Raw genomic sequence first — 25,911 nt, 5'->3', positions numbered from 1 at the left:
TCTCTGCCTATGTACCTGCCTCTCTCTCTCTCATGAATAAATAAACTTTTAAAATAAATAAGTATCCAAAATAAAGAATTTAATAAGCCCATTGCCAAAAAATAAAAATAATCCAATTAAAAATGGGCAGAGAGAATAGACATTTTGTCTAGGAAGACATACAGCTGGCCAACAGACACATGAAAAAGATGCTCAACAACTCATCATCAGGAAAATGGAAGTCAAAACCACAATATGATATCACTTCACACCTGTCAGAATGGCTGGAATCAAAAGGACAATAACAAATGCCGGTGAGGATGTGGAGAAAAAGGAACTCTACTGCAGTGCTGATAGAAATGAAAGCTGGTGCAGCCAACCATGGAAAATTGCATGTTCTTCAAAAAATTAAAAATAGAATTATCCTAAGATCCAGTAATTCCACCACTGGATATTTACCCAAGGAAACTGAAAACACGAATTTGAAGAGATATATGCACCCCTATGTTTCTTGGAATATTATTTGCAATAGTTAAGATGTGGAAGTAACCCAAGCGTCCATTTGCAGATGAATGAATAAAGAGGATGTATACACACACATACACAGGAATATTATTCAGCTATAAAAAATAACAAGATTGCCATTTGCAACAATATGGATGGATCTAGAAAGTATAATACCAAGTGAAGACAAAGACAAATACCACACGATTTCATTCATATGCAGAATTTAAGAACCAAATGAAAAACAAAAAAAAGAGATTAAGAAAAGATTTGATTTATTCATTTTTTTAAAAGATTTTATTTATTTATTCATGAAAGACAGAAAGAGAGAGGCAGAGACACAGGCAGAGGGAGAAGCAGGCTTCCTGCGGGGAGCTCAATGAGGGACTCAATCCTAGGACCCCAGGATCACAATCTGAGCCAAAGGCAGATGATCAACTACTGAGGCACCCAGGTGCCCTATTTATTCACTTTCAGAGACGGGGTAGGGGTGGGGGAAAGGCAGAGGGGAAGGGAGAGGGACAGAGCCTGCACTGCGCATGGAGCCTGCCACAGGGCTTGATCCCATGACCTGAGATCATGACCTAAGCCAATACCAAGAGTTGAACTCTTAACAACCAACTGAGCCACCCAGGCATCCCAAAATAAGAGACTCAAATACAGAGAACAAACTGGTGGTTGTCAGAGAGGAGGTGAGTGGGAGATGGAAGAAACAGACAAAGGGGATTAAGAGTACACTTATCATAATGAGCACTGAATAATGTATACAACTGTTGAATCGTTATATTGTACATCTGAAACTAATATAACACTGTTTCTAAATTATGCTTTAATAGAAAAATATTAAAATTAAATAATGCCCTATAAACTTAAAACACTACACTTACCAAGTTATTTAACTTGGACAAATTTGGCTTCTTAAAGTCTTATCTATTAGATTATGTCCCCAAATTAATGCTGATGAAAATATGATCACATTATTAGGCTAATCAGACAACCTACCATGTACTAAACTGATAATTCTGTGACAAAGAGTAATTTGTAATAATAATAATAATAAAAAGAAAAAAAATAATAAAAAGAATAGCAGCAATAAAACACTCTTATCCAAAATAATGAAAAAAGCAAGAAAGGAGGGGAAAATTATAACCAACTAAAGCCAATACTATAACAAAATTCTTCCTAGAAAACTGCTAGAATTCCAGTTACCTGCAAGGATGCTCGAATAGTGGAAGATTTGTAACATCATTAGGATATTGAACTAGAATCCTCAGTAAGCTTCTTTATATGCTAATTTTAGTTCTGAATACCAAATTTTAGTAACCCCAACTTAATAATACCAAGTCCTTAGATATATGAAGAAATAAGTTTAATGGATACAATTTTATCTTCAGAAGAAAGGACTGGAATTTCTAGATCCATTCTCAGAGCTACCTTGAGTACCATTATGACTCACTCTGGTCCACAAAACCACTTAAGTACCAGTTTTAATGCAAGATAAAGCCCTTCCCTCCCGACCGTGAACTTGTGTGCGCACGCTCGCTCGCTCTCTCTCTCTCTCACACACACACATACACACACGCACACAGGACTTCAAAATTAGGATGATGTAAATGGAAAATAACCATTAGGAAAACATTAAGAATTTATATAAGGCAATACACTTACAATATCTCACATGTGAAATGCTTTGAAGTTTACAAAGCTCTTTTTAAAGTGCATTATTTTATTAATGCATTCATCCTGAAAAGATGAAACTATCTCTATTTTAAAGACCAGAAACTCGAGGTCAAGAAAGTTAAGTAACTGCCTCAAGGTCAAGTTAGACATTTGATTAAGTGGCAGAACCAGGACTTTAATTCAGACCTCCTGCTCCTAGTTTAAGGTCTCTAAAACCCCTACTACTATAGGCCAAATCTATAAATCAAATAAAGTATGTAAAAGGATTTTTGCAAGACAAAAAAGAACTAGAAGGATTTTATTATAAAGATCATTAATCATTTGCGAATGCACTAGTGAAATACCTATGCCAAGGTGCTAACCTGAGCAATTAAATCTCTCTGGGCCAGTCATTAAGACATTGTAAAGAGGTCCAAGTGATTCTAACATGAAACAGGATTGAGGACTTCTGATCTCTATTAGATGATATAACAGTGCATGACAAACATGTTTTCAACTATCATTTGTATTTTTATATTTTCCTTTCATATGAATTAATCATCAGCCCTTAATTAAACATACTGACAGTTTAATAAAGCTAAAGTGCTGACTTTAAAGACCTCAGTATTAGCTATGAGAAAGGTGTATAACTCTGCTTAAGAGTAATTACACAAAACTATGTTCGGTCTTTAAAAAACTCTGTTCTAGTCAATAGAATATTCAACTAAAATGTACACCTTCAATTTGTGCTATTAAGAACATTTAAAATTCATTATTTTCATTTGAAGGAAAAAAAATCCAGTAACTTTTCATACAATATATACCTAAGTTGCATTCATTGAGGAATAGGAAGCTTATTTTTTTTTTTTTTTTTTTTTTTTTTTTTTTTTTTTTAATAGGAAGCTTATTATACTAAACATAATAAATACAAATAGCAGTTGAGGTACTGGAGGGACCGATTAAATGGCAATTCATACTGAGAATCATTTTTAAAAATACCGGATACTGAGCCAATCTTACCTTTTGTAGACTTGTTGGATTCAACTGAGTTTTGTCAATTATTTTTATTGCAACCTAGAAAAAAAAAATATTTATAGATTTTAAGAATTTGGTAAATATAGACTAATCGGTCGGTAATGGTTCCATAAATGCCCAGACACACGGGCATTTCCAAAAAAAATGAAAACTAAACTAGTTAACAATAATATTTTATATATTATAAATATTTTTATATTGAAACAGGGGCTTCATGCAAATGTGGGTATTGTTATAGTACTTTAGATTTATGTTACTTATAGACATGGGGCGAAAAATCTCCCACAAGGCAGATAGATACAGAATGAGAGACAGAGAGAAACTGATTATATAATGAAAACACTTCTAAAAATGTAGGACAATGAAGCAAATTTCCTACTCCCTATTTAGAAATACTTAAAAACATTTTTTTTAATTTTTAAAAAATTTAATCTGAGAACAGGGGTGGTGGTGGTTGCACCATTTCTAGAAGTACTGCAATACCAGGTCCAATTCATGGAGTGGACAGCTCCTATTCCAATTTCTAGCTCCCAAAATCCTTTTACTATATTGTCCTCAGAGGATGTATCAGATATTAACCTGGTAAGAACAGATCCTACACTTGATCTTAGCCAAAAGGCTGAGAAACAATCCAATGATTTTTAAAATTTATTTATTCATGAGAGACACAGAGTGAGAGACAGAGATACAGGCAGAGGGAGAAGCAGGATCCCTGCGGGAAGCCCGATGTGGGACTTGATCTCGGGACTCCAGAATCACGCCCTGGGCTGAAGGCAGGTGCTAAACCACTGAACCACCCAGGGATCCCCCAAAGGACAATTTTAACAGAGTAAAAAGGCAACCCAGAGAATGAGAGAAAATACTGGCAAATCATAGATGAGAAGGGATTAATTAATATCCAGAATACAGAGAACTCATACAACCAAACAACAAAAAACCCAATTCAAAAATGGGCAAAGCCCTTGAAGAGACATTTCCTCAAAGACGACATTTAGTGGACCCCTGAACAATGTGGGGTTAAGGGCGATGCCCTCCCTCCCCAGTCAAAAATTCATGAATAACTTTTGACTCCCCCAAAACTTTAATAGCCTGTTGACATGAAGCCTTACCGATAATATATACAGTTTATTAACACATATTTTGTATATTTTGTATGTTCTTACAATAAAGTAAGCTAGATAAAAGAAAATATTGTTACAAAAATGATAAGAGAAAATACATTAGAGTACTGGATTGCATTTATCGAAAAAAATCTACATCTAAGTGAACTTGCCCCGTTCAAACCATGTTGTTCAAGGGTCAACTGTACAACTGGCCATAAGAACATAAAAATGATGCTCAAAAAAAATAAAAAATAAAAAATAAATGATGCTCAACATCACTGATCATTAGGGAAATGAAAATTAAAACTCCAAGATACCACTTTATATCCATGCTATTAAAACACACACACACACACACACACACACACACACACACACCTCCCAGAAAACAAGCAGTAAAGATGTAGGGAAATTGGAACCCTTGTGTACGTTGATAGGAATGTAAAATGGTACAGCTGCTGTGGAAAACAGTATAGAGTTCCTCAAAAAAATTAAAAATAGTATTACCATATGATCAAGCAATTCCATTTCTGGATATGTACCCTGAAGAACTAAAAACAGGGACTTAAATAGGTATTTGTACACCCACGTTCATAGCAACGTTATTCACAATAGCTAAGATGTGGAAGTAACCCCAGTGTCCACTGAGCAATGAATGGATAAGGCTAATGTGGCATTTCCATACAGTAGAATATTTTTCAGTTATAAAAAGGGAGGAAATTCTGACACATGCTACCGCATGGATGAACCTTGAGGGCACTATACTAAATGAATAAGCCAGACACAGAAGGTCAAATATTGTATGATTCCATGTGATGAGATTCCTAGAGAGTTCACATTCATAGAGTCAGAAAGTAGAATGGAGGAAGGAAAGAATGGGGAGTTAGTGTTTATGGGTACAGAGTTTCAGTTTTACAAGATGAAAAGAAGTCTGGAGATGCAAGATGGTGCTGGTTGTACATTACTATAAGTGTATTCAATACTACTGAAACATGCATCTAAAAATAGTTAAGATGGTGAATTTTAGGTTACTTATTTTTTAAAGATATTATTTATTTAGGGCAGCCCCGGTGGCTCAGCAGTTTAGCGCCGCCTTCAGCCCAGGGCCTGATCCTGGAGACCCGGGATCGAGTCCCACGTCGGGCTCCCTGTGTGGAGCCTGCTTCTCCCTCTGCCTGTGTCTGTATCTCTGCCTCTCTCTCTCTCTCTCATGAATAAATAAATTTTAAAAATCTAAAAAAATTTTTTTTAAAAGATTTTATTTATTTATTCCTGAGAGACAGAGAGAGGCAGAGACACAGGCAGAGGGAGAAGCAGGTACCAAGCAGGGAGCCCGACGTGGGATTCGATCCCGGGACTCCAGGATCACGCCCTGAGCCCAAGGCAGACGCCCAACCGCTGAGCCACCCAGGTGGCCCTATGTTATGTATATTTTATCACAATAAAGAAACGGGGGGAAAAAAAGCCCATTACATGTTAATATAAATAACATTTTAATGAAATTCTCACATATCCTATATTCAACCTGTTGTGGTATCACACGTCATATAACCTCTGGAAAACTTTACATTTATGAGAGAGAATGGAAAAAGTAGTGTCTTAATAGTATTACAAAAATAGTTTTGACTTTGTAAACCCCCTAAAAGGTTCTCAGAGACCTCGAGGGGTCCCCATACCTACTTCAAGAACTGTTGCACTTATTCATATTAACACTTAAAAAAACAAAACTACTACTCCTGCTTCACTTGGTCTAAAGCCTCCATCTGCTTAAGTTATTTGATTACTTCCTATGAATCCACTGACCTCCAAAGGAGCTAGAGAGCCTAACGCTCAGTGAAACTGACCTGGAGTGCAAGGACCCACCACTCCAGCCCACCTCAAATGGGAGAGAAGAAATCAGGAGTCTCAATGGAAACTACAGTAAATAAAGCAAAAGTAAATGTCTGTGGCTGCAACATACAAACAATGACCTTGTTCAAATCTCAGCTGGGGACTGCTGTCTTATTATAGCCCGACATACTACCAGGTATGTAAGAAGTATTCAATGCTTCCTGAGTTGATGTAAGGAACACCCATACGCAGTATGGTGTATGGTTCAGTAACCACGCACATGTTTGAGATAGAGACAGAGGAGTGAAGAAATAGGGTTTCTGGTGATTTAACAAACATCAATGTGATTTAAAAATTACACTTCTTGGGATCCCTGGGTGGCGCAGCGGTTTAGCGCCTGCTTTTGGCCCAGGGCGCAATCCTGGAGACCCGGGATCGAATCCCATCGGGCTCCTGGTGCATGGAGCCTGCTTCTCCCTCTGCCTATGTCTCCGCCTCTCTCTCTCTCTCTCTCAATGTGTGACTATCATAAATAAATAAAAAATTAAAAAAATAAAATAAAAGATAACCCCCCAAATAAATAAATAAATAAATAAATAAATAAATAAATAAATATTTATTACACTTCTTGGGCAGCCCGGGTGGCTCAGAGGTTTAGCACCACCTTCAGCCCAGGGCCTGATCCTGGAGACCCGGAATCGAGTCCCACGTTGGGCTCCCTGCATGGAGCCTGCTTCTCCCTCTGCCTGTGTCTCTGCCCCTCTCTCTCCCTCTTTATCTTTATGTCTCTCATGAATAAATAAATAAAATCTTAAAAAATAAAAAAATATAAAGTAAATAAAAATTACACTTCTAAGTTTAATGAATTAATTTGCTTCAAACTTTAATAAATAATTTTATGGGTCTCCCAATCTCCAAAGAAACCCCTTAAATACACGATTCCTTTCTGGACATTATTCTGTTTTCTTCTTTCTTCTGAGGGCCAGATCCAGCAAATATGCTGCCTTTCTGGTTCTTCTTCCCTCCGATCCTGAGACCTAGTTTCTATTCTCATGACCAGACTTTGGATCACTAGCTTCTTCTGGCTCTGCTCAGTATCTGCCTTCTACTGTAAAGATTCTATTCTTAAGCACTTTCTTTTTTAAATACTGCTATTCAAATAGTATTTAAAGAAGAAAAAAAGGAGTTCAAAATATGTTTCATTCAGCTAAATCAAACTGTAGGAGTGTCATTTTATTAAAAGTAAATGTCCTCTGAGTAAAACACTATCTGTCATTTACAATGATGCATGTCTGTGTGGCCATGAAGCCTGAGGCGGAAGCTAATCCCTCTTCCTCTAGCTCCCTGATGTGGTGACTCAACTACCAAAATAACCTTGTCCCAGAGCTGGCGCCAGGGGGAGAGCTCAGACCTCGGGTCAATAAAAGAGGAAGCAACTGTGGAGGCATCACCAGGTGTCTGAAAAAGATGGGGGCTGGAGAGAAGAGCACACATGTGTTCCCAAGGTTGTGGAGGTTTATTTCCGGGGGTTGGGAGTGGGGGTGGGAGCATGCACAGCAAAAGCCAAGGGAGTTCACCAGCAAGGAAAGAGGAGTGTCCCTGCCACTTGTTGTGTCAAGTTCTGGGAAATTCCATTTATTCACCCTGATGCCAGAAACAAAGTGGAAAATTACAAAATAGGGATAAAGAGAGCTCATACATGAGAAGGGCTTCCCCTAACATACGTCACCCTAGGGCCCAACAAACCTGTGCAAACACCCACCAGAGAAATAAATATCCTCATCTTCCACTTCCTGTCAATTTTCTACTGGTCAAAAGGTCCCAATATCCTGCTCCCAACATGCGTTAAGCATCCACAAACACAAAAAAAGAGAAGTCAAAAAGGTCCCAAGTTCTTTAAGACGATGCAGTAGCCCGGAAGGATGGATTATTAGTCAGCTCAGGCTGCCATAACAAAAATATCACAGACTAAGTGGCTTAAACAACAGAAATTTATTTTCTCACAGACTGGAAGGCTAGAAGTCCAAGATCAGGGTCTGACTAGCACGGTCAGTTCCTGGTGAGGCTTTTCCTCTTGGCTTGCGGATGGCCCCCTTCTCATAGTATCCTTATGTGGTGGAAAGAGAGCAGCTCTCTGGTATCTCTTCTTTTAAGGACACTGATCCTACTGGATCCTACCTTTATGACCTAATTTAACTTAACTACTTCCACAAAAGCCCTATTTCCAAATACATTGATGGTTAGTGATTTAATATATGATTTTGAGAGACACAATTCAGTCCACAGCAGTAAAGACCAAGCCGGACAACTACAATATGTAGCTACAAAATAAAACTTCAAATGAAAATATAATGCCCAACACATGGAAGACGTACAACATGGAAGAATGTCACAAGCATAAAGTCCAGTAAAAGAAGCAGACACAGGGATGGCTCAGCGGTTAAGCATCTGCCTTCGGCCCAGGGCATGATCCTGGAGTCCTGGGATCGAGTCCCACGTCAGGCTCCCTGCATGGACCCTGTCTCTCTCTCTCTGTGTCTCTCATGAATGAATAAATAAAATCTTAAAAAAAAAAAAAGCAGACACAAAATATATACCATATGATTCCATTAGCATAATGTTAAGGAAAACAAAAAACGATCTACCGTGTTAGAAGTCAAGATAGTGGTTACCTTGAGGAAGAAGGGCAGGGTGGTGATTAGGAGAAAAGAAGCTTCTAGAGTTCAAGTCTTAGTACAGTTTTGCCCTGAGTTGTGGTAATGCAAATATGTTTACTTTTGTGCTAATTCATCAAGGTGTGCACTTATGATTTGGGCACTTTTTCTGGATGTGTGTTATATTTCAACAGAGAGTTTTTTTTTAAGTCAATAATGACTCTAAATAACCATCATAAAAAGATGGTAGGTAATGCCTAAAACTAAAAAACTAAGAATATGAGCGTGCTGTGTATCAACTATACTTCAACAAAAAAAATGTTTTTAAAGATTAAAAGCATGTTACAGATAAAGGTAAAACCTAAAGAATCAGTTTATATAGTACACCTGAATCTAATGTAACACTGTATGCTAACTAATCGATTTTATTTTTTTTATTTTTTTTTAATTTTTATTTATTTATGATAGTCAGAGAGAGAGAGAGAGAGGCAGAGACACAGGCAGAGGGAGAAGCAGGCTCCATGCACCAGGAGCCCGATGTGGGATTCGATCCCAGGTCTCCAGGATCGCACCCTGGGCCAAAGGCAGGCGCCAAACCACTGCGCCACCCAGGGATCCCTAACTAATTAATTTTAAAATAAAAACTCGGGAATCCCTGGGTGGCTCAGTGGTTTAGTGCCTGCCTTCAGCCCAGGGCGTGATCTTGGAATCCCACGATCGAGTCCCACGTCAGGCTTCTGCTTCTCCCTCTGCCTGTGTTTCTAGACCTCTGTCTCTCTGTGTGTCTCTTATGAATAAATAAATAAAATCTTAAAAAAATAAAAAATCAAAATTAAATAAAAACTTTAAAAAATTAGTTTAAAACATTGAAAGTGGCCATCTTGGAAGATTAGGAAATAGGGATTGGGAACAAAGGACAAGGTTTTTCAACAAGCCTTGACACTTTAAACTGCATAACAGAACTTGAATACAAATAACTAAATGAAAGGTTTCTCATAACCACAATGAGGACATTTAGTTAAAGGTAGCATACTGATCCCATACATTTTCTTCTTCTCCCACTTGCTGGTCCAATTAAAGAATAAAAACAGAAGGGCAAAGAGAATGGGAGAGGTACCACCAGGAGACAAGTGACTTACTTACTTATTTACTTTATTTATTTATTTTTAAGATTTTATTTATTCATGAGACACAGAGAGAGGCAGAGACACAGGCAGAGGGAGAAGCAGGCTCCACGAAGGGAGCCTGATGTGGGATTCAATCCTGGGTCTCCAGGACACACCCTGGCTGAGCCACTGGGGCTGCCCAACAGACAAGTGATTTTAAACAATTTCAGGAAGATAAAAATCTGAAGCCCATGTTGCGGGGCACATGCAAAATTAATGTGCCCAAACAGTGCAATCCAGGGAAACCTCCTTGAGAAAATCACTGTGCTGTGTATGTGGCACTTTCCTTCTAGCCACCAAGAAGCTAAGCCAGGCGCCTGACAGCAGTCTCCACACACCCCATCCTGCATAGAGAGCTCTCAATTTGCTTCTTGGGACTCTCCTCTTGAAAACATTAACAGTGAATCAAAAATCATTGATCTATGAGGAAAGCCTATGATTACTTGATACCTTTCGCCACATAGCTGCTAGGGGAAAACACCAGATAACTTAGACTTCTCTTTTCAAACACGGAGATAGTTGTTTGTTGTTGGATATGGTGCTTAGGTTCTACAAAGCCACTGTGAATACTGCTCCTAGAGGAAATACACAGTTAGGTTCCTGTGGGACCCTGCTCATAAAAATTTTCATCAACTGATCAATATATAACCTTGTTTTATTTATGGGTGTTTCTTTTTAAGGACACCTTATTTACTACATATCATTGATTATCATTGACCTGTCAGCCAGCTGCAGAACCTAACTCATATCTGAATGAACCTTATGTAACAAATGTGTTTTCTCTATCAGGCACATCATAGCTTTGCACTTAGAAACACTGGCAAGGGCAGCCCCGGGGGCACAACGGGTTAGCGCCGCCTGCAGCCCGAGGTGTAGTCCTGGAGACCCGGGATTGAGTCCCGCGTCAGGCTCCCTGCATGGAGGGAGCTGCTCCCTCTGCCTGTGTCTTTGCCTCTCTCTGTGTGTCTCTCGTGAATAAATAAATAAAATCTTTTTTAAATAAAATCTTTTTTAATATGTAGAAATTGGGTTCAGGTGAGATTTTCTCTTTTTTCTGCACACTAACTGTAAATACTCTACCTCTAGATTATATTAAAAAGCAAGATGAACGTCTTTATACTTTTCAATTTTATGTTAGTGGAATAGGAGGCGCTCTTTCACCCTTCTGCCCACTCACCTCCAAATCTACTATTATTAGTTTAATTTTTGTCAGTCACTATAGTTTTGAATAAACACTGCATTAATCATTGTCCCCTCCTGCCACCAAATTATTACTTGCTGAGTTTTAATATAATATCAAAGAACAATACTTGCAATTTTCCGAAAAGGGAATTAAGATACTCCTCTCTTTTCTAGTTATATTGTTTGTGTGGGGCCAAACCAAAACAGTATACTGACATAACTTAAATGTAGAAGAATATATGAAAACTCAGCTACTTTCTATTAAGACCAACACTAATGAGATTTGTGAAAAAAATTTAAACAATGTCACTCTTCTCGGTAATTTGTTTGGAACAATAGGGGTTTTTTCCATAAAATATGTTACTTATATTAAATGTAATAGGTCTTATTATTTTAAATGAATTAATATTTTAAATTTCTTAGTGTTAACTTCTAATATGATAAATATCAATATATAAAACCTGTGGAAACAAAGGTTTTTTGGGAGTCTGATATTTTAAAAGTTTAAAGGCATCCTGAGACACAAAGAATTTGGGAACTGTTCTACTCAGTGCAACCGTGCACAACTACTAAACCTGCTACGATGACCATGCACTGGCATAGAGCACTGCTCGGCATGTAATTCTGAGGGAGAAAAACCATAAAACAAAATTATGACCAAAAATATGGTGAAAACCATATACATGAGTACAGAGAATATACAAAGACAAAAATGGTATTCAGAATATTTTAAGTGTGTGATATTTTTTCCTCTCTAGTCTCTATGTGAAGACAATCACACACACACACACACACACACACACACACACACACACACACACAAAGTTGTGGCTAAAATATAAAACAATTCATCTAAAATCCCAAGAAGTTGAGCACATCTCAGAATGAAGAAGTACAGCTTATCCTTCTTACTCAATAACAAATGGTGAATGAGGTGCCAGATCCAATCCTTCCCCTTCCTACTCTCTGGTGCCTCCTCCAGTGCAGGAGACAGGACACAGGTATGAGCAGGTTAACAGCTCACATCCAGTTAAACGTGGAGGACAGACAGTAAAGGCATACAGGCACAACAGCACAGTAACAAGGTGAAAAGACAACAGTGGAAAAGACAATTCAATAATTTTCTCAAAGAGAGGAGAGAAAATCATAACCAGAAACATGATTTGCCTAGCACAACTTGGGAAGGGCTCCAAACTTGGGAAGTTGGGAGGCACCAGAGGCAACAGTGGAACTACTGGGCTAATTGCAAGGTCACAGGTCTGTATATAGAATGTCTGCTGCTCTCCAGTCCAGCCAATAAACCACTGGTTCTGTAGACACTAAAAATGTTTTCTGTGGAGATGATGAGATTCAAGGTCAATGAGCCCAGCAGAGGACAGGCCTGGAGATGAAAAAGGGGAAATTAAGTGTCGGATTACCACTGAGAACTTGAGTTGGGCCACCAGCTTCTCCTAGGCAGAAGAAAGGATTCTTGTCTATAGAAAAGGAACGGCCTCAGAGAAGAGATCTAAAGACATGATATCTAGCGAACTACAATAAAATAAAACCACCAGACAACTCCCAACAGGAAAGCTGTATGGTCAAACATATCCTACATATATAAACCCAGGTTTTGATCAGCTTCTGAGGGTTCTACCTGAAATGCAAACAGATGACCAGAGAGATTATCAGATTCCAAAGAAAGGCTCTGTATAACAGTTGCCAAGAAAGGACCCCAGAGAAAAACATGGTTCAGGGAGCAAAATCTATTTAAAAAAAAAAAAAAAAAAAAAAAGAGGAAAGCCTTTACTACTCTCACAGGGAGTTAACAAAACAAACAGCATTCATAACCCCAGCACTGGATATTACACAGAAAAATAATCAGAAGAGCTGGGAGGAAGGAGGGGGGGATACACCAGGATACACAAACACACAAATTTAACAGAAAAAAGAAATTAAGGACACAGCCCAGAAAATAAAATAGAAACACATATATTAAAAAAAAAAAAAGAAAGAAACACATATATATGGAGAACAGATTTTTTTCTCAAAAAAGTCAAGGTTCTGGCAGCCCCCACGGTGCAGTGGTTTAGCACCGCCTGCAGCCTGAGGTGTGATCCTGGAGACCCAGGATCAAGTCCCACATCAGGCTCCCTGCATGGAGCCTGCTTCTCCCTCTGCCTGTGTCTCTGCCTCTCTCTCTCTCTCTGTGCCTCTATGAATAAATAAATAAAATATTAAAAAAAAAAGTCAAGGTTCTTTTCCAAGAGTTCCAGTCTCTGATTGTAAGCATTACAGAATGAAGATTTTTATTTTATTTTTTATTTTTTATTTTTTTTATTTTTTATTTTTAAAAATATTTTATTTATTTATTCACGAGAGAAATGGAGAGAGAGAGAGTCAAAGACATAGGCAGAGGGAGAAGCAGGCTCCATGCAGGGAGCCCAACATGGGACTCAATCCGGGGTCTTCAGGATCACGCCCTGGGCTGCAGGCGCCACTAAACCGGCTGAGCCATCCGGGCTGCCCAGAATGAAGATTTTTAAATAATAAAATGAGAAAATTCTCTAGAACTGAAAGACAAGAATCTCCAAATTAAAAGGGTTCAATGAACAACCAAGAACAATCAATGTACACGAACTCCCTGGTACCTCACTATGAAATTTCTGAATAGCAAGGATAAATATGAAGAGTCTACAAAGCTTCTGGAGTAGAAAAAAGAAGTCACACACTTAAGCCACTTATATTCTCCAATCTCTGGAATTACCAGTACTGGAAAACTCCTTTCTGACCTTAATTTGGGCTTCCCACTCTCTAATCACCTTCTCCACTTTTCTTCCTCCCCTCTGTCTAGAGCTCCAATAACTGTCTAAACTCTCCAGGATCCATAATCCACTTGTCTAGAGCTCCAATAACTGTCTAAACTCTCCAGGATCCATAATCCACTGGTCCTACCACCTTCTTATGGTTTGTTTTCCCTCTCAAGATATTTCCTACTCAAATCTGTAGTCCTGCAATCACTCCCTGAGGTATTCCCAATCAATGCCCCTGCTGTTCCTATTCACTACACTTAGTGTGACAAAAAATCCCAATATGTATAAATGCTATGCCTGTGTCTGGGTACCTGCATGTTGCTGGAGTAATTTCCAGCCATGCTGCCTATTCCCACTTTATTTTTATTTATTTATTTTTAAAGATTTTATTTATTTATTCATGAGAGACACAGAGAGAAAGAGAGGCAGAGACACAGGCAGAGGGAGAAGCAGGCTCCATGCAAGGAGCTCAACATGGGACTCGATCCCGGGTCTCCAGAATCACACCTCAGGCTGCAGGCGGCAGTAAGCCGCTGCACCACCGGGGCCGCCCTATTCTCACTTTAAATCCACGATCACTAACCTCAGGGAAGCCTTCAGGCCACCTGGCAATTCTACCACATTCCTCCAATCGATTAAGTCTCCTGCTTGCCCAGGAATTACTGTAACTTCTCACATTTCTAATATCTCCTGTCTCCTTGGTAATCAATCACACTCTTAGCTGATGATCTTGCTTCTTCCCTTTTACTGAAAAAATAGCTGCAAAGAGAAGAAAACCTCCACAAGCTCCCACACCAGCATACAGAGCCCTGAGCTGCACCAATGCCAGTGCCCTCTACCTTTCTCCTGTTTCCATGTAAGAACTGTCCACATTATCAAGGACAACACTTCCACCATCCTCTCTCACCCACTCAAATCTCTCCCCCCACTTTCCCCCTTTCTGTCAGATTATTCCCATTCACACATAAACATGCTGATATTTTGCCCATCCTTTAAAAAACAGCATGGTCTGACAGCTGTAGCTACTCTTCTGTGTATCTTGATCACAGTGGTGATAACGTGAATCTATAAATGTGTTAGAATTCAGAGAACTGTACTTCAAAGGAAAAAATGATGTGTAATTTTAAAAATAATATAATTTGCTTAATTTTGATGTCCAAAATGAGAGTGAGTTCAAAGGGTGGTCAGATACAAGATATTATACAAATGTTATTTTATTATTCATAACAGCTAAGGAAAAAATGTCATTCACATCAGCAATAAAAATTTTAAAATACCTGGGAATGAACTTAAGAATTATGCAAAACCGGGAAGCCCCAGTGGCCCAGGTTTAGCGCCGCCTTCAGCCCAGGGCATGATCCTAACTCTTTCTGTGTGTGTGTCTCTTATGAATAAAAAAAAAAAAAAAAACTTAAAAAAGAAAAAAGAATTATGTAAAATGTAGATGAAGAAAATTATAAAGCCTGAAAACAAAACTGAGCACACTTCATATTCCTATATAGGACTTGATGTCATTAAAATAGCAAATTTCCCCCAGATCAGTTTATAAATTCAGTTAATTCTCTTTTTTTTTTTTTAAGATTTTATTTATTTATTCATAAGAGACACAGAGAGAGAGGCAGAGACATAGGCAGAGGGAGAAGCAGGCTCCCCGCAGGGAGCCCAATGTGGGACTCAATCCCAGGACCCCAGGATTGCGACCCGAGGCAAAGGCAGATGCTCAACCACTGAGCCACCCTGTTCCCCCAGTTGATTCCAATCGAAATTAATCTTACTGAATTTCCAGTAAGACTATTTTTGAAACATGGTATCTTGATTCTAAAATTAGTCTAACACAGTATATGGCAAGATGAGGTATGAAGTTTTTAAAAAATAATAATCTGTAGAGCATTTAACCTACTCTAAAACATCAAAAGGTACAATTCAAAGCAGCAGTAATAAAACTCCCACAGTATGGGTACGACACTAAATAAATAGATCAGAGAAACAAAAAGACATATATATGGGAATATGGCATGTGATAAAGCAGGTATCTTCAACTGGGGGAAAGGACAGATGATCCCAGGATAAGCAGTAATCTACATGGGAAAAAAAAGTTTGATCGCTACACTTCATACTAATTCCCTAAAACATATACCAAATGAATGAAAACATTCAAACGGGAGCCATAGGAGTGTTTGAAGAAGATACAAAACCATTTTTTTAGATCTTGGAAAAAAGTAAACCTTTCTCACCAAGTTATGAAACCCAACAGATCAGACTGATGCATGAAACGCAATAGGTTTAAATCATTACAATTTTGGGGGGAGGAAAGATTTTATTTATTTATTCATGAGAGACAGAGAGAGAGGCAGAGACACAGGCACAGGGAGAAGCAGGCTCCTCATAGGGAGCCCGATGTGGGACTTGATCCCGGAACTCTGGGATCACACCCTGAACCAAAGGCAAATGCTCAACCGCTGAGCCACCTAAGTGTCCCAGATTTATTTATCTTTAAAGACTTTTATCTATTTATTTGAGAGAGAGAGAGAGAGAGAGAGAGAATCTGAAGAAGACTCCACGCTGAGCACAGAGACTGAAGTGGAGTTCAATTCCACAACCATGAGATCATGACCTGAGACAAAATCACAAGTTGGATGCTTAACTGACTGAGCCACCCAGGTGCCCCAATCAGTAAGATTTAAAATAGAAGAAAATGGGGACACCCGAGTGGCTCACTGGTTGAACGTCTCCCTTCGGCTCAGGGCATGATCCCAGGGTCTTAGGAATGAGTCCCACATTGGGCTCCCTATATGGAGCCTGTTTCTCTCTCTGTCTCCTCTGCCTCTCTCTGTTTCTCATGAATGAATAAATGAATGAATGAATAAATAAATAAATCTTTTTTAAAAAATGGATAAAGGATACAAATGGGAAACTTATTTTAAAAGCAAATATGAAAAAAAAATAAAATAAAAAAAAAGCAAATATGAAATTTCCTCAGAGAGTTAAAAATAGAATTACCCTAAGACCCAGCAATTGTACTACTACCCTAAAGATACAGATGGAGTGAAAAACTGAGACACCTGCACCCCAATGTTCATAGCAGCAATGTCCACAATAGCCTAACTGTGGAAGGAGCCTCAGTGTCCACCAAAAGATGAATGGATAAAGAAGATGTGGTCTATATATACAATGGAGTATTACTCAGCCATTAGAAACGACGAATATCCACCATTTGCTTCAACGTGGATAGAACTGGAGGGTATTACGCTGAGTGAAGTAAGTCAATCGGAGGACAAACATTATACGGTTTCATTCATTTGGGGAATATAAATAGTGATAGGGATTAAAGGGGAAAGGAGAGAAAATGAGTGGGAAATATCAGAGAGGGAGACAGAACATGAGACTCCTAACTTTGGGAAACGAACAAGAGGTAGTGGAAGGGGAGGTGGGTGGGGGGATGGGCTGACTGGGTGACAGGCACTGAGGGGGGGCACTAGACGGGATGAGCACTGGGTGTTATACTATATGTTGGCAAATCGAACTCCAATAAAAAAATATACAAAAAAAAAAAAAGCAAATATGAGTAAGAAAATACATGAAAATGTCATCAATCTAGTTATTAAAAGGAAGCAAGCATTAAAAAACATAATTTTTTGTCCAGGTAAAAATTATCTACATTGTATTAGTAAGGGTACAGAAAAATGGATACTCTCATTCAATCTGGTAGAATAAAGTACTCTGACATTTTCTCAAAAGTAATTTAGCAGTACCTATTACAATGTCAAATATTCATCTTTTTTGACCCAGAACACCCACTTCTAGGAATTTACCCTACAGAAACACTCTTTTCAAGAGTAAAGAGTTATGTTAAGGAATGTTCACTGCAAATGTTTACAGGAGCATAAAAAATCAGAAACCACTCAATATCCACCAATAGGGGATAAACCATGGCACCAGCACACACTGGAAATAGAATGTGTCAGATCTATGAGCACTAAGATGCAGACATGGTCAAGTATGTTGCTAAGAAAATTACCGTTATGTCCACGAGTCTCTTTTTGTTAAAGTAAACAAAAAGTTATTATTTATACAAAAAACTGGGAATCTACACCAAACTGCTGAAAGTGATCCTCTTTAAAGAGAGAAATTTTGGGACACTGGGGTGGCTCAGTGGTTGAGTGTCTGCCTCTGGCTTAGGGCGTGATCCCCAGAGTCCCGGGATTGAAGTCCTGCGTCAGGCTCCTTGCATGGAGCGTGCTTCTCCTCCCTCTGCCTATGTCTCTGCCAGTCTCTCTACCTCTCTCTGTCTCTCATGAATAAATAAAAATCTTTTTTAAAAAATAAAATAGGGATCCCTGGGTGGCGCAGCGGTTTAGCGCCTGCCTTTGGCCCAGGGCGCGATCCTGGAGACCCGGGATCGAATCCCACGTCGGGCTCCCGGTGCATGGAGCCTGCTTCTCCCTCTGCCTGTGTCTCTGCCTCTCTCTCTCTCGCTGTGTGCCTATCATAAATAAATTAAAAAATTAAAAAAATAAATAAAAAAATAAAATAAAATAAAATAAAAATAAAGAGAAAAATTTCAAGGAACTTGTACTTCCTACATAATGAATTTCTGTAAAGTAGAAATATCTTTACATTTTCCATGATTCTGGGTAATACCTACAATAGGGGAGAAAAAAAAACCCAAGAATTGTTTAATTTAAAGTTAAAAACAAACAAAAATTTTAAATTAAGCCATTCTGCTAATCAGATTCAAGTCTTTCCAGAGAGAGAACCTACTAGATCTAATATACACAGTAGGCCAAATTGCAGCTTGGGAGAGTAGGGAAGAGGGTCCATCTGTCTCATTGTCTCCCAACCCACCAGCTGTCCTTCTAAGGAAACTGGGAGAGTAACTACTTAGAGCTGGTGGGGACTAAACTAAAGAGGTTTGTTTTTTGTTTTTTTAAACTAAAGAGGTTTTGCCCTGTTTCACAAAGCTTTACTTAAGGACAGCAAGGAAAGCCCCACCCACACATGCTGTTTCCTAATTCTAAAAGCAACCCAGGTATCTCAACAAGGAGTACTAAATAGGGATTTGTCACGTGAAAGTTGACATGAAACATGAAGAGGCAAACTTTTAGTTAAAGTCTGTAACTCCAGGGAGTGTAGACCTGTACTTCCCAACCTTCTTCAACTCCAAGCACACACAGAAAATGAGAATATCTGTAAGGCACACTGCAGCAAACAGAGGCTGCTTAGTGACAGAATGGCTGGCCCAGGGTCTTGTTCCAGCAGTCCCAGGCATGGTGGGCTGCAAGAATCAATACTATGACACATCTGTAACACTGTCTTGGCATACCTATTAGGAGGCTCTCATACAGGGAAAACATTTCTTTAAAAAGCTTGCTTCAAAAGAACCATTACAATCATTCAACATGTATTTATTAACCACCTACTGTGTGCCAAACACCGTGTTAAGTATGGACATCTGGGGGAATCCCTGGGTGGCTCAGCAGTTTAGCGCCACCTTCAGCCCAGGGCATGATCCTTGAGTCCCGGGATCGAGTCCCACATTGGGCTCCCTGCATGAAGCCTGCTTCTCCCTCTGCCTGTGTCTCTGCCTCTCTCTGTGTCTCTCATGAATAAATAAATAAAATCTTAAAAAAAAAAAAAAAAAAAAAGTATGGACATCTACCCTAAAGCCTAGAGGAGGAAGATGGGTAAATAAGCAGTTCCAGTATAATGTAAAGCATGCTATATGAGAAGTATCAGGATTTTTCTTTTTAAGATTTTATTTATTTATTCATGAAAGACAGAGAGAGAGGCAGAGGCAGAAGCAGGCTCCATACAGGAAGCCCGATGTGGGACTTGATCCCGGGAATCCAGGATCACGCCCTGGGCCAAACAAAGGCAGACGCTCAACCGCTGAGCCATCCAGGCGTCCAGTATCAGGATTTTTAATCTGAGTCCCATGCCTGGGAAAAGGGAATCTGTCAACAACTCCTTCCCAGAAGCGATCCCTACACAAAAGGGTGAAATGTATTTCAGGCAGAGGGAAGAGCAGGCATAAAGATCTAAATGGAAAAAGTCAAAGAAGCAAAACAGGTTCTGTATTGCACACATAGAAGATGAGGGAGTCAATTTAGTATTTTTAACCAAGGTATTCTTGATAAATACAGAATATTGTTAAGCAGAAAGTCAATCACCACAAAGGTTAGGAAAGCATATACCTTCCTACACAACAACTAATAAAAAACATAGCTATGAAAGAAGTTTATTTGGGGAAATGAAGAAACTTCTGGAAGATAAAAATCTATAAAAACATTATTGATTTGCAAGTACACTGAGCTTACACATGAAGCTCAGAACAATTTTTACTCTTGATGGCGGAGGTTTACACTGAAAAAAAAAAAAAAAAAAAAAACTACCCTTTTTTAAAACTCATTCAAACTCAATGCAATACTTACACTTCATTTAAAGAAATGGGAAAGCAAAACAATTCCCAGATAATTAGTATGTAAGTTTCTTGTTCTTAAAAACAATATTTAAATAGCTTAGAAATTAACCCAAATACATACATTATCTTCCTCTTTCTCTCACATGGACTTAAAGAGAGCAAGTGTTTTAACAGAAATTAGACTTAATATTTACCTCTCTGCCTGTAAGGATGTGTCTTGCCAATTTCACTTTTGCAAAATTCCCCTTGCCGATTGTTTTCAATAGTCTGTAGTTTCCGATGTGAGGTTGTTCATCAGCACAGGAAGCTATAGAGTTTCTACACCTAGCTCCAGAGCGCCCAGTGCGAGAGGTAACTTCTTGCCGCCCATCTCCATGTGACGTGTGCTACAATATAACATATACAGAAATAAGGAAATGAGAGAACACATGGTACTTGCCAAATTTTAAGAGCCCCTAGTTGAAAAAACAAAACATTACTGCTTTAAATTGTAATCTTAATGCATCTAGCACTTTAAAGGAATTTGCCCATATAATCTAAATTTATAAGGAAAACAAGCAAATCCTAAGAAGAAAAATATCAAGGGTTGAAGTAGATGTTCAGAAGAAAATGAGGTATTTTCTGTATGTGGCTACAACACAGAATAGGAGTAACAATACTGCTTTACTGTCTTAAAGAATATAACTTCTCCGTAAGCTACTAAATGCATCTGCACATATGATCCTTGACCAGAGGAGGATACTTTTGTGATTTATTCAAGGCCACATCACTTTTTAGTAAGAAATCCAAAGAAAGGGATGCCTGGGTGGCTCAGTGGTTGGGCGCCTGCCTTCGGCTCAGGGTGTGATCCCCGGGTCTGGGATCGAGTCCTATGAGAAGCCTGCTTCTCCCTCTGCCTATGTCTCTACCCCCCACCCCCACGTCTCTCTCTCTCATGAAAAAATAAAATCTTAAAAAAAAAAAAAAAAAGACATTTCTCCAAAGACATACAGAAATGAAGCTCATTATCACTCATCATCAGGGAAGTGCGAATTAAAACCACAATGTGGTATCACCTCACACCTGTCAGAAGGCTAAAATCAACAACACAAGAAAAAACAGGTGTTGGCAAGGATATGGAGAAAGGGGAAACTTGGGGATCCCTGGGTGGCTCAGCGGTTTGGCACCCGCCTTCGGCCCAGGGCGTGATCCTGGAGTCCCAGGATCGAGTCCCATGTTGGGTTCCCTGCATGGAGCCTGCTTCTCCCTCTGCCTGTGTCTCTGCCTCTCTCTCTCTCTCTCTCTCTCTCTGTGTGTGTGTGTGTCTTTCATGAATAAATAAATAAAAATCTTTAAAAAAGAAAGGGGAACCTTCATGCACTGTTGGTGGGAATGAGTACTGGAGCAACACTCTGGAGAATAGGCTGGAGGTTCCTCAGAAAGTTGAAAATAGAACTACCCTATGATCCACACTACTGGGTATTTACACTCAAAATACAAAAATACAAAAGCACTACTTGAAAGACATCCATGCATCCCTATGTTTATAGTAGCATTACTTACAACAGCCAAAATATGGAAACAGCCCAAATGTCCATTGATTGATGAATAAAGGAGATACAGGGGTGCCTGGATAGGTCAGTCAGTTAAGTGTCTGCCTTCAGCTCAGGTCATGATCTCAGGATCCTGGGATTGAGCTACATGTTGGGCTCCCTGCTCAGCAGGGAGTTGGCTTCTCCCTCTACCTCTGCCCATCCCCCTCTCATGCTCACTAAATAAATAAACGAACAAACAAATTTTAAAAGGAGGCACACACATACACACACAATGGAATATTATTCACCCATAAAAAAGGAATGAAAAGAAAGGGAATGAAATCTTGCCATTTGCAATATGGATGGATCTAGAGGGTATAATGAATGCTAAGCAAAGTCAGGAAGAACAAGACAAATACTGTATGATTTCACTCATGTGGAATTTTTTTTTAAAGATTTATTTATTTATTCATGAGACACACAGAGATAGAGAGAGACGCAGAGACATAGGCAAAGGGAGAAGCAGGCTCCTCACAGGGAGCCCAATGCAGGACTCAATTCTGGATCCTGGGATCAGGACCTGAGCTGAAGGCAGACGCTCAACTGCTGAGCCACCCAGGTGTCCCTCATATGTGGAATTTCAGAAACAAAACAAATGAGCAAAGGGGAAAAAAGAGTGCGACACACCAAAAAAACAGACCCTTAACTATAAAGAACTGATGGTTACTGGGGAAGAGGTAGATAGAAGAATGGGGGAAATAGGTGACAAGGATTAAAGCACACACTTGTCTCAATGAACACCGGGCCATGTATGGGATAGATTAATCACTATATTGTACCCCTGAAACTAATATAACACTGTATGTTAACTGGAATTAAAACTTAGAAAAAGAAGAAACCAGCCAGACTATGTGGTCCTTGGTAAATGCTTGTTAGATGAATAAAGTACTCAATATGCTCCATAAAATAAATCACATATACTTCTAACCTTATTAAATACAAATGTACTAGAATTACAAACACCCAACAGGTGTATGTATAAGCATTCAGCTGCCTCATGCTGCCTTTTGCCCCACACATGCTCAAAGGATGCCATGGCCCACTGCCTGCCTTTCAGGGCACTGCTCTCTCTCTCCCAATACCCATACATACACTTGAAATCTTCATTCTTTTTTCTTTTATTTTTTTTTAATTTTTATTTATTTATGATAGTCACAGAGAGAGAGAGAGAGGCAGAGACATAGGCAGAGGGAGAAGCAGGCTCCATGCACCGGGAGCCCGACGTGGGATTCGATCCTGGGTCTCCAGGATCGCGCCCTGGGCCAAAGGCAGGCGCCAAACCGCTGCGCCACCCAGGGATCCCTCTTTTTTCTTTTAATCCAGGAAAATGTCCCTTCTTTCTTCTGTTCTCTCACTACCTATAAATCAAAACAAGCCTGAATCCAGCTGATAAACATAAAAAAACTACATCATAATACACATATCAAGGAAAAAGGAAAAACAAGTGTTTTAACCTGAAAGCTTACGAATTTGTGCCATTAGCTTCTGAAGTCTTCAAAGATGGTTTACAGAATTTCCCTGTTAACCTCCATTTACTTTCTCTCTTTGTTTTCCCCCATCTACTTTCTCATATTCCTCTAATTAAATATTTCTCCTTCACATACCAGGTTTTAGGATAGGTTCACTTCTGTTTATCACGTAACACTGTATGCAAACAATTTTTATGTTTTTATTGTAAATGTATATTTTAAGTAAAGTGGGCTTTTATGAACCAGTTACAAATCTAAGTAATTTGTAGTACTATTCATATAACAAAAAGCATTCTAATTTCCAAATAAGAACTTTGGGGTAGCCCCGATGGCCCAGTGGTTTAGCGCTGCCTTCAGCCCGGGGTGTGATCCTGGAGACCCGCATTAGGCTCCCGCATTAGGCTCCCTGTGTGGAGCCTGCGGATCGAGTCCCGCATTAGGCTCCCTGTGTGGAGCCTGCTTCTTCCTCTGCCTGTGTCTCTGCCTCTCTCTCACTCACTCACTCTCTCTCTCTGTGTCTCTCATGAATAAATAAAATCTTAAAAAAGAAAAAAAAAGAACTTTGGAGAAATAGCCTATTTATAAATGAGGATCTGTTTATCAAAGAAAAATCTAAAACAGCAAAGTTATGGCAATAGGACTTCACACAAAGCAGGTACACTTGTAAACAAAACACGTGCTGCTGTCATTCAAATTTCGTAAATCAACTGGACTAGGGTTTTAAAAGAATTTTGGTGGGGCGCTTGGGTGGCTCAGTTGGTTAAGTATCCATTCTTGTTTTCTCATGGATCATGGGATCAAGCCTCCCATCAGGCTCCAAGCTCAGCAGGGAGCCTACCTGAAGATTCTCTCCCCCTGTTCCTATGCTCTCCAGCCCACAAAAACATGTATGCACTCACACTCTCAAATAAATCTTACAATAGTAACAATTATTATTATTGTTATTATTATTATTAGGATGTTTGTTATATGTTTATTTCCAAATGAGATTTAGGTTTCACAAAAACAGGTAATTTATTATTCCTTAGATCTTACAACAGCACCTGGCACAGAACAAGGACTTAATATTAGAATGATTATTACATGGTAACACAATACTATCATTATAGTGTCAGATGGTCAGATTACGGGAAATTTCTATCTTCCAAATAGAACTTTTTTTCTATCCATTTATTCAAATATTTACTGATGTGATGACATATAGTAGATTTCATATCTGTATATGTATGTGTCAGGCTCTGTTTTGGGTACTAGAAACAGCAGTGCATAAAAACAAAATCTCTGTCTCCATAAGCTATGTGTCAAGTGGCTTTACTATTTACACAATGAAAATACGGTCATTAATATTATACTACCAGCCAAAATTTGGATTAAGAAAGCTTTTGTAGGGCAGCCCTGGTGGCACAGCGGTTTGGCGCTGCCTTTGGCTCGGGGCGTGATCCTGGAGACCTGGGATCGAGTCCCACGTCGGGCTCCCTGCATGGAGCCTGCTTCTCCCTCTGCCTGTGTCTCTGCCTCTCTTTCTCCCTCTGAATAAATAAATAAATCTTTAAAAAAGAAAAAAAAGAAAAAAAAAAAGCTTTTGTAGGGACACCTGGGTGGCTCAGCAGTTTGGTGCCTGCCTTCGGCCTAGGGAGTGATCCTGGAGTCCCAGGATTGAGTCCCACATAGGGTTCCCTGCATGGAGGCCTGCTTCTCCCCCTGCCTATATCCCTGCCTCTCTCTCACTGTCTCTCTCCTGAATGAATATATAAAATCTTAAAAAAAAAAAAAGGGCAACCTCGGTGGCTCAGTGGTTTTTTTTGTTTGTTTGTTTGTTTGTTTGTTTGTTTGTTTGTTTTTTGGTGGCTCAGTGGCTTAGCACCTCCTTCAGCCCAGGGCATAATCCTCGAGACCCAGGATCGAGTCCCACATCGGGCTCCCTGCATGGAGCCTGCTTCTCCCTCTGTGTCTCTGCCTCTGTGTGTGTGTGTGTCTCCCATGAATAAACAAACTCTTAAAAAAAGAAAAAAGCTTTTGTAGTATAAACATATTTTCTAATTTATATGTTTTAAAAATTCAACTTTTCATGCATCAAGTTTTCTAGAGTGGGACATAATCAAATGGACAAAATATTAACTTATGTGCAAATCAACTGTCTTCTATTACACATAAAATAGGACTATTAAAAGAATCTTAAGATGCATAAGTATCAGGGCACCTGGATGGGTCAGTGTTAAGAATCTGGTTAACTAAGCTCAGGTCATGACTCCCGAGTCCCAAGATTGAGCCCCACATCGGGCTCCCTGCTCATCGGAGAGGCTGCTTGTCCCTCTCCCTCTCCACCTGCTTGTGCTCTCGTTTGCTCTCTCTCAAATAAACAACAACAAAAAAACAACCTTAAAAATAAATGCATAGGCATCCAGTTTATACCACTGCTTACTCTTACTCCAACCTACTTAGAATAAAAGAGTGACTCCTTAGCATCCACTAGATGTAACCTTCAGAAAGACAAGACAAGACATTTTTATCTGCTTTGTTCATTATCAAATATTCCTAGAATT

General features: G+C 39.2%; 1 protein-coding gene and 1 non-coding gene across 13 annotated transcripts in view; both read right to left on the bottom strand.

Annotated features, from left to right (window-relative positions):
• Window positions 1-25,911, bottom strand: part of MARK3 (microtubule affinity regulating kinase 3) — a 121,215-nt gene that overhangs the window by 73,613 nt on the left and 21,691 nt on the right. For 11 of the 12 annotated variants that reach the window (XM_072840050.1, XM_072840047.1, XM_072840049.1 and 8 more), the window contains exons 2-3: window positions 20,520-20,711; window positions 3,163-3,216 (exon numbers count right to left, since the gene is read on the bottom strand). In XM_072840050.1, coding sequence (XP_072696151.1) covers window positions 3,163-3,216; window positions 20,520-20,711 — 246 coding nt within the window. The remainder of the gene's footprint in view (window positions 1-3,162; window positions 3,217-20,519; window positions 20,712-25,911) is intronic. The other variant, XM_072840055.1, reaches the window with a different exon arrangement.
• Window positions 3,627-3,808, bottom strand: LOC140640796 (U2 spliceosomal RNA). Its single transcript, XR_012037428.1, has one exon. It is a non-coding gene; the product is annotated as a U2 spliceosomal RNA (small nuclear RNA).

The sequence above is a fragment of the Canis lupus genome, chromosome 9 (assembly GCF_048164855.1).
Source record: "Canis lupus baileyi chromosome 9, mCanLup2.hap1, whole genome shotgun sequence".
NCBI lineage: Eukaryota > Metazoa > Chordata > Mammalia > Carnivora > Canidae > Canis > Canis lupus.
The sequence above is the reverse complement of the archived record's forward strand: the minus strand, read 5'-3'. Positions and strand labels throughout refer to the sequence as shown.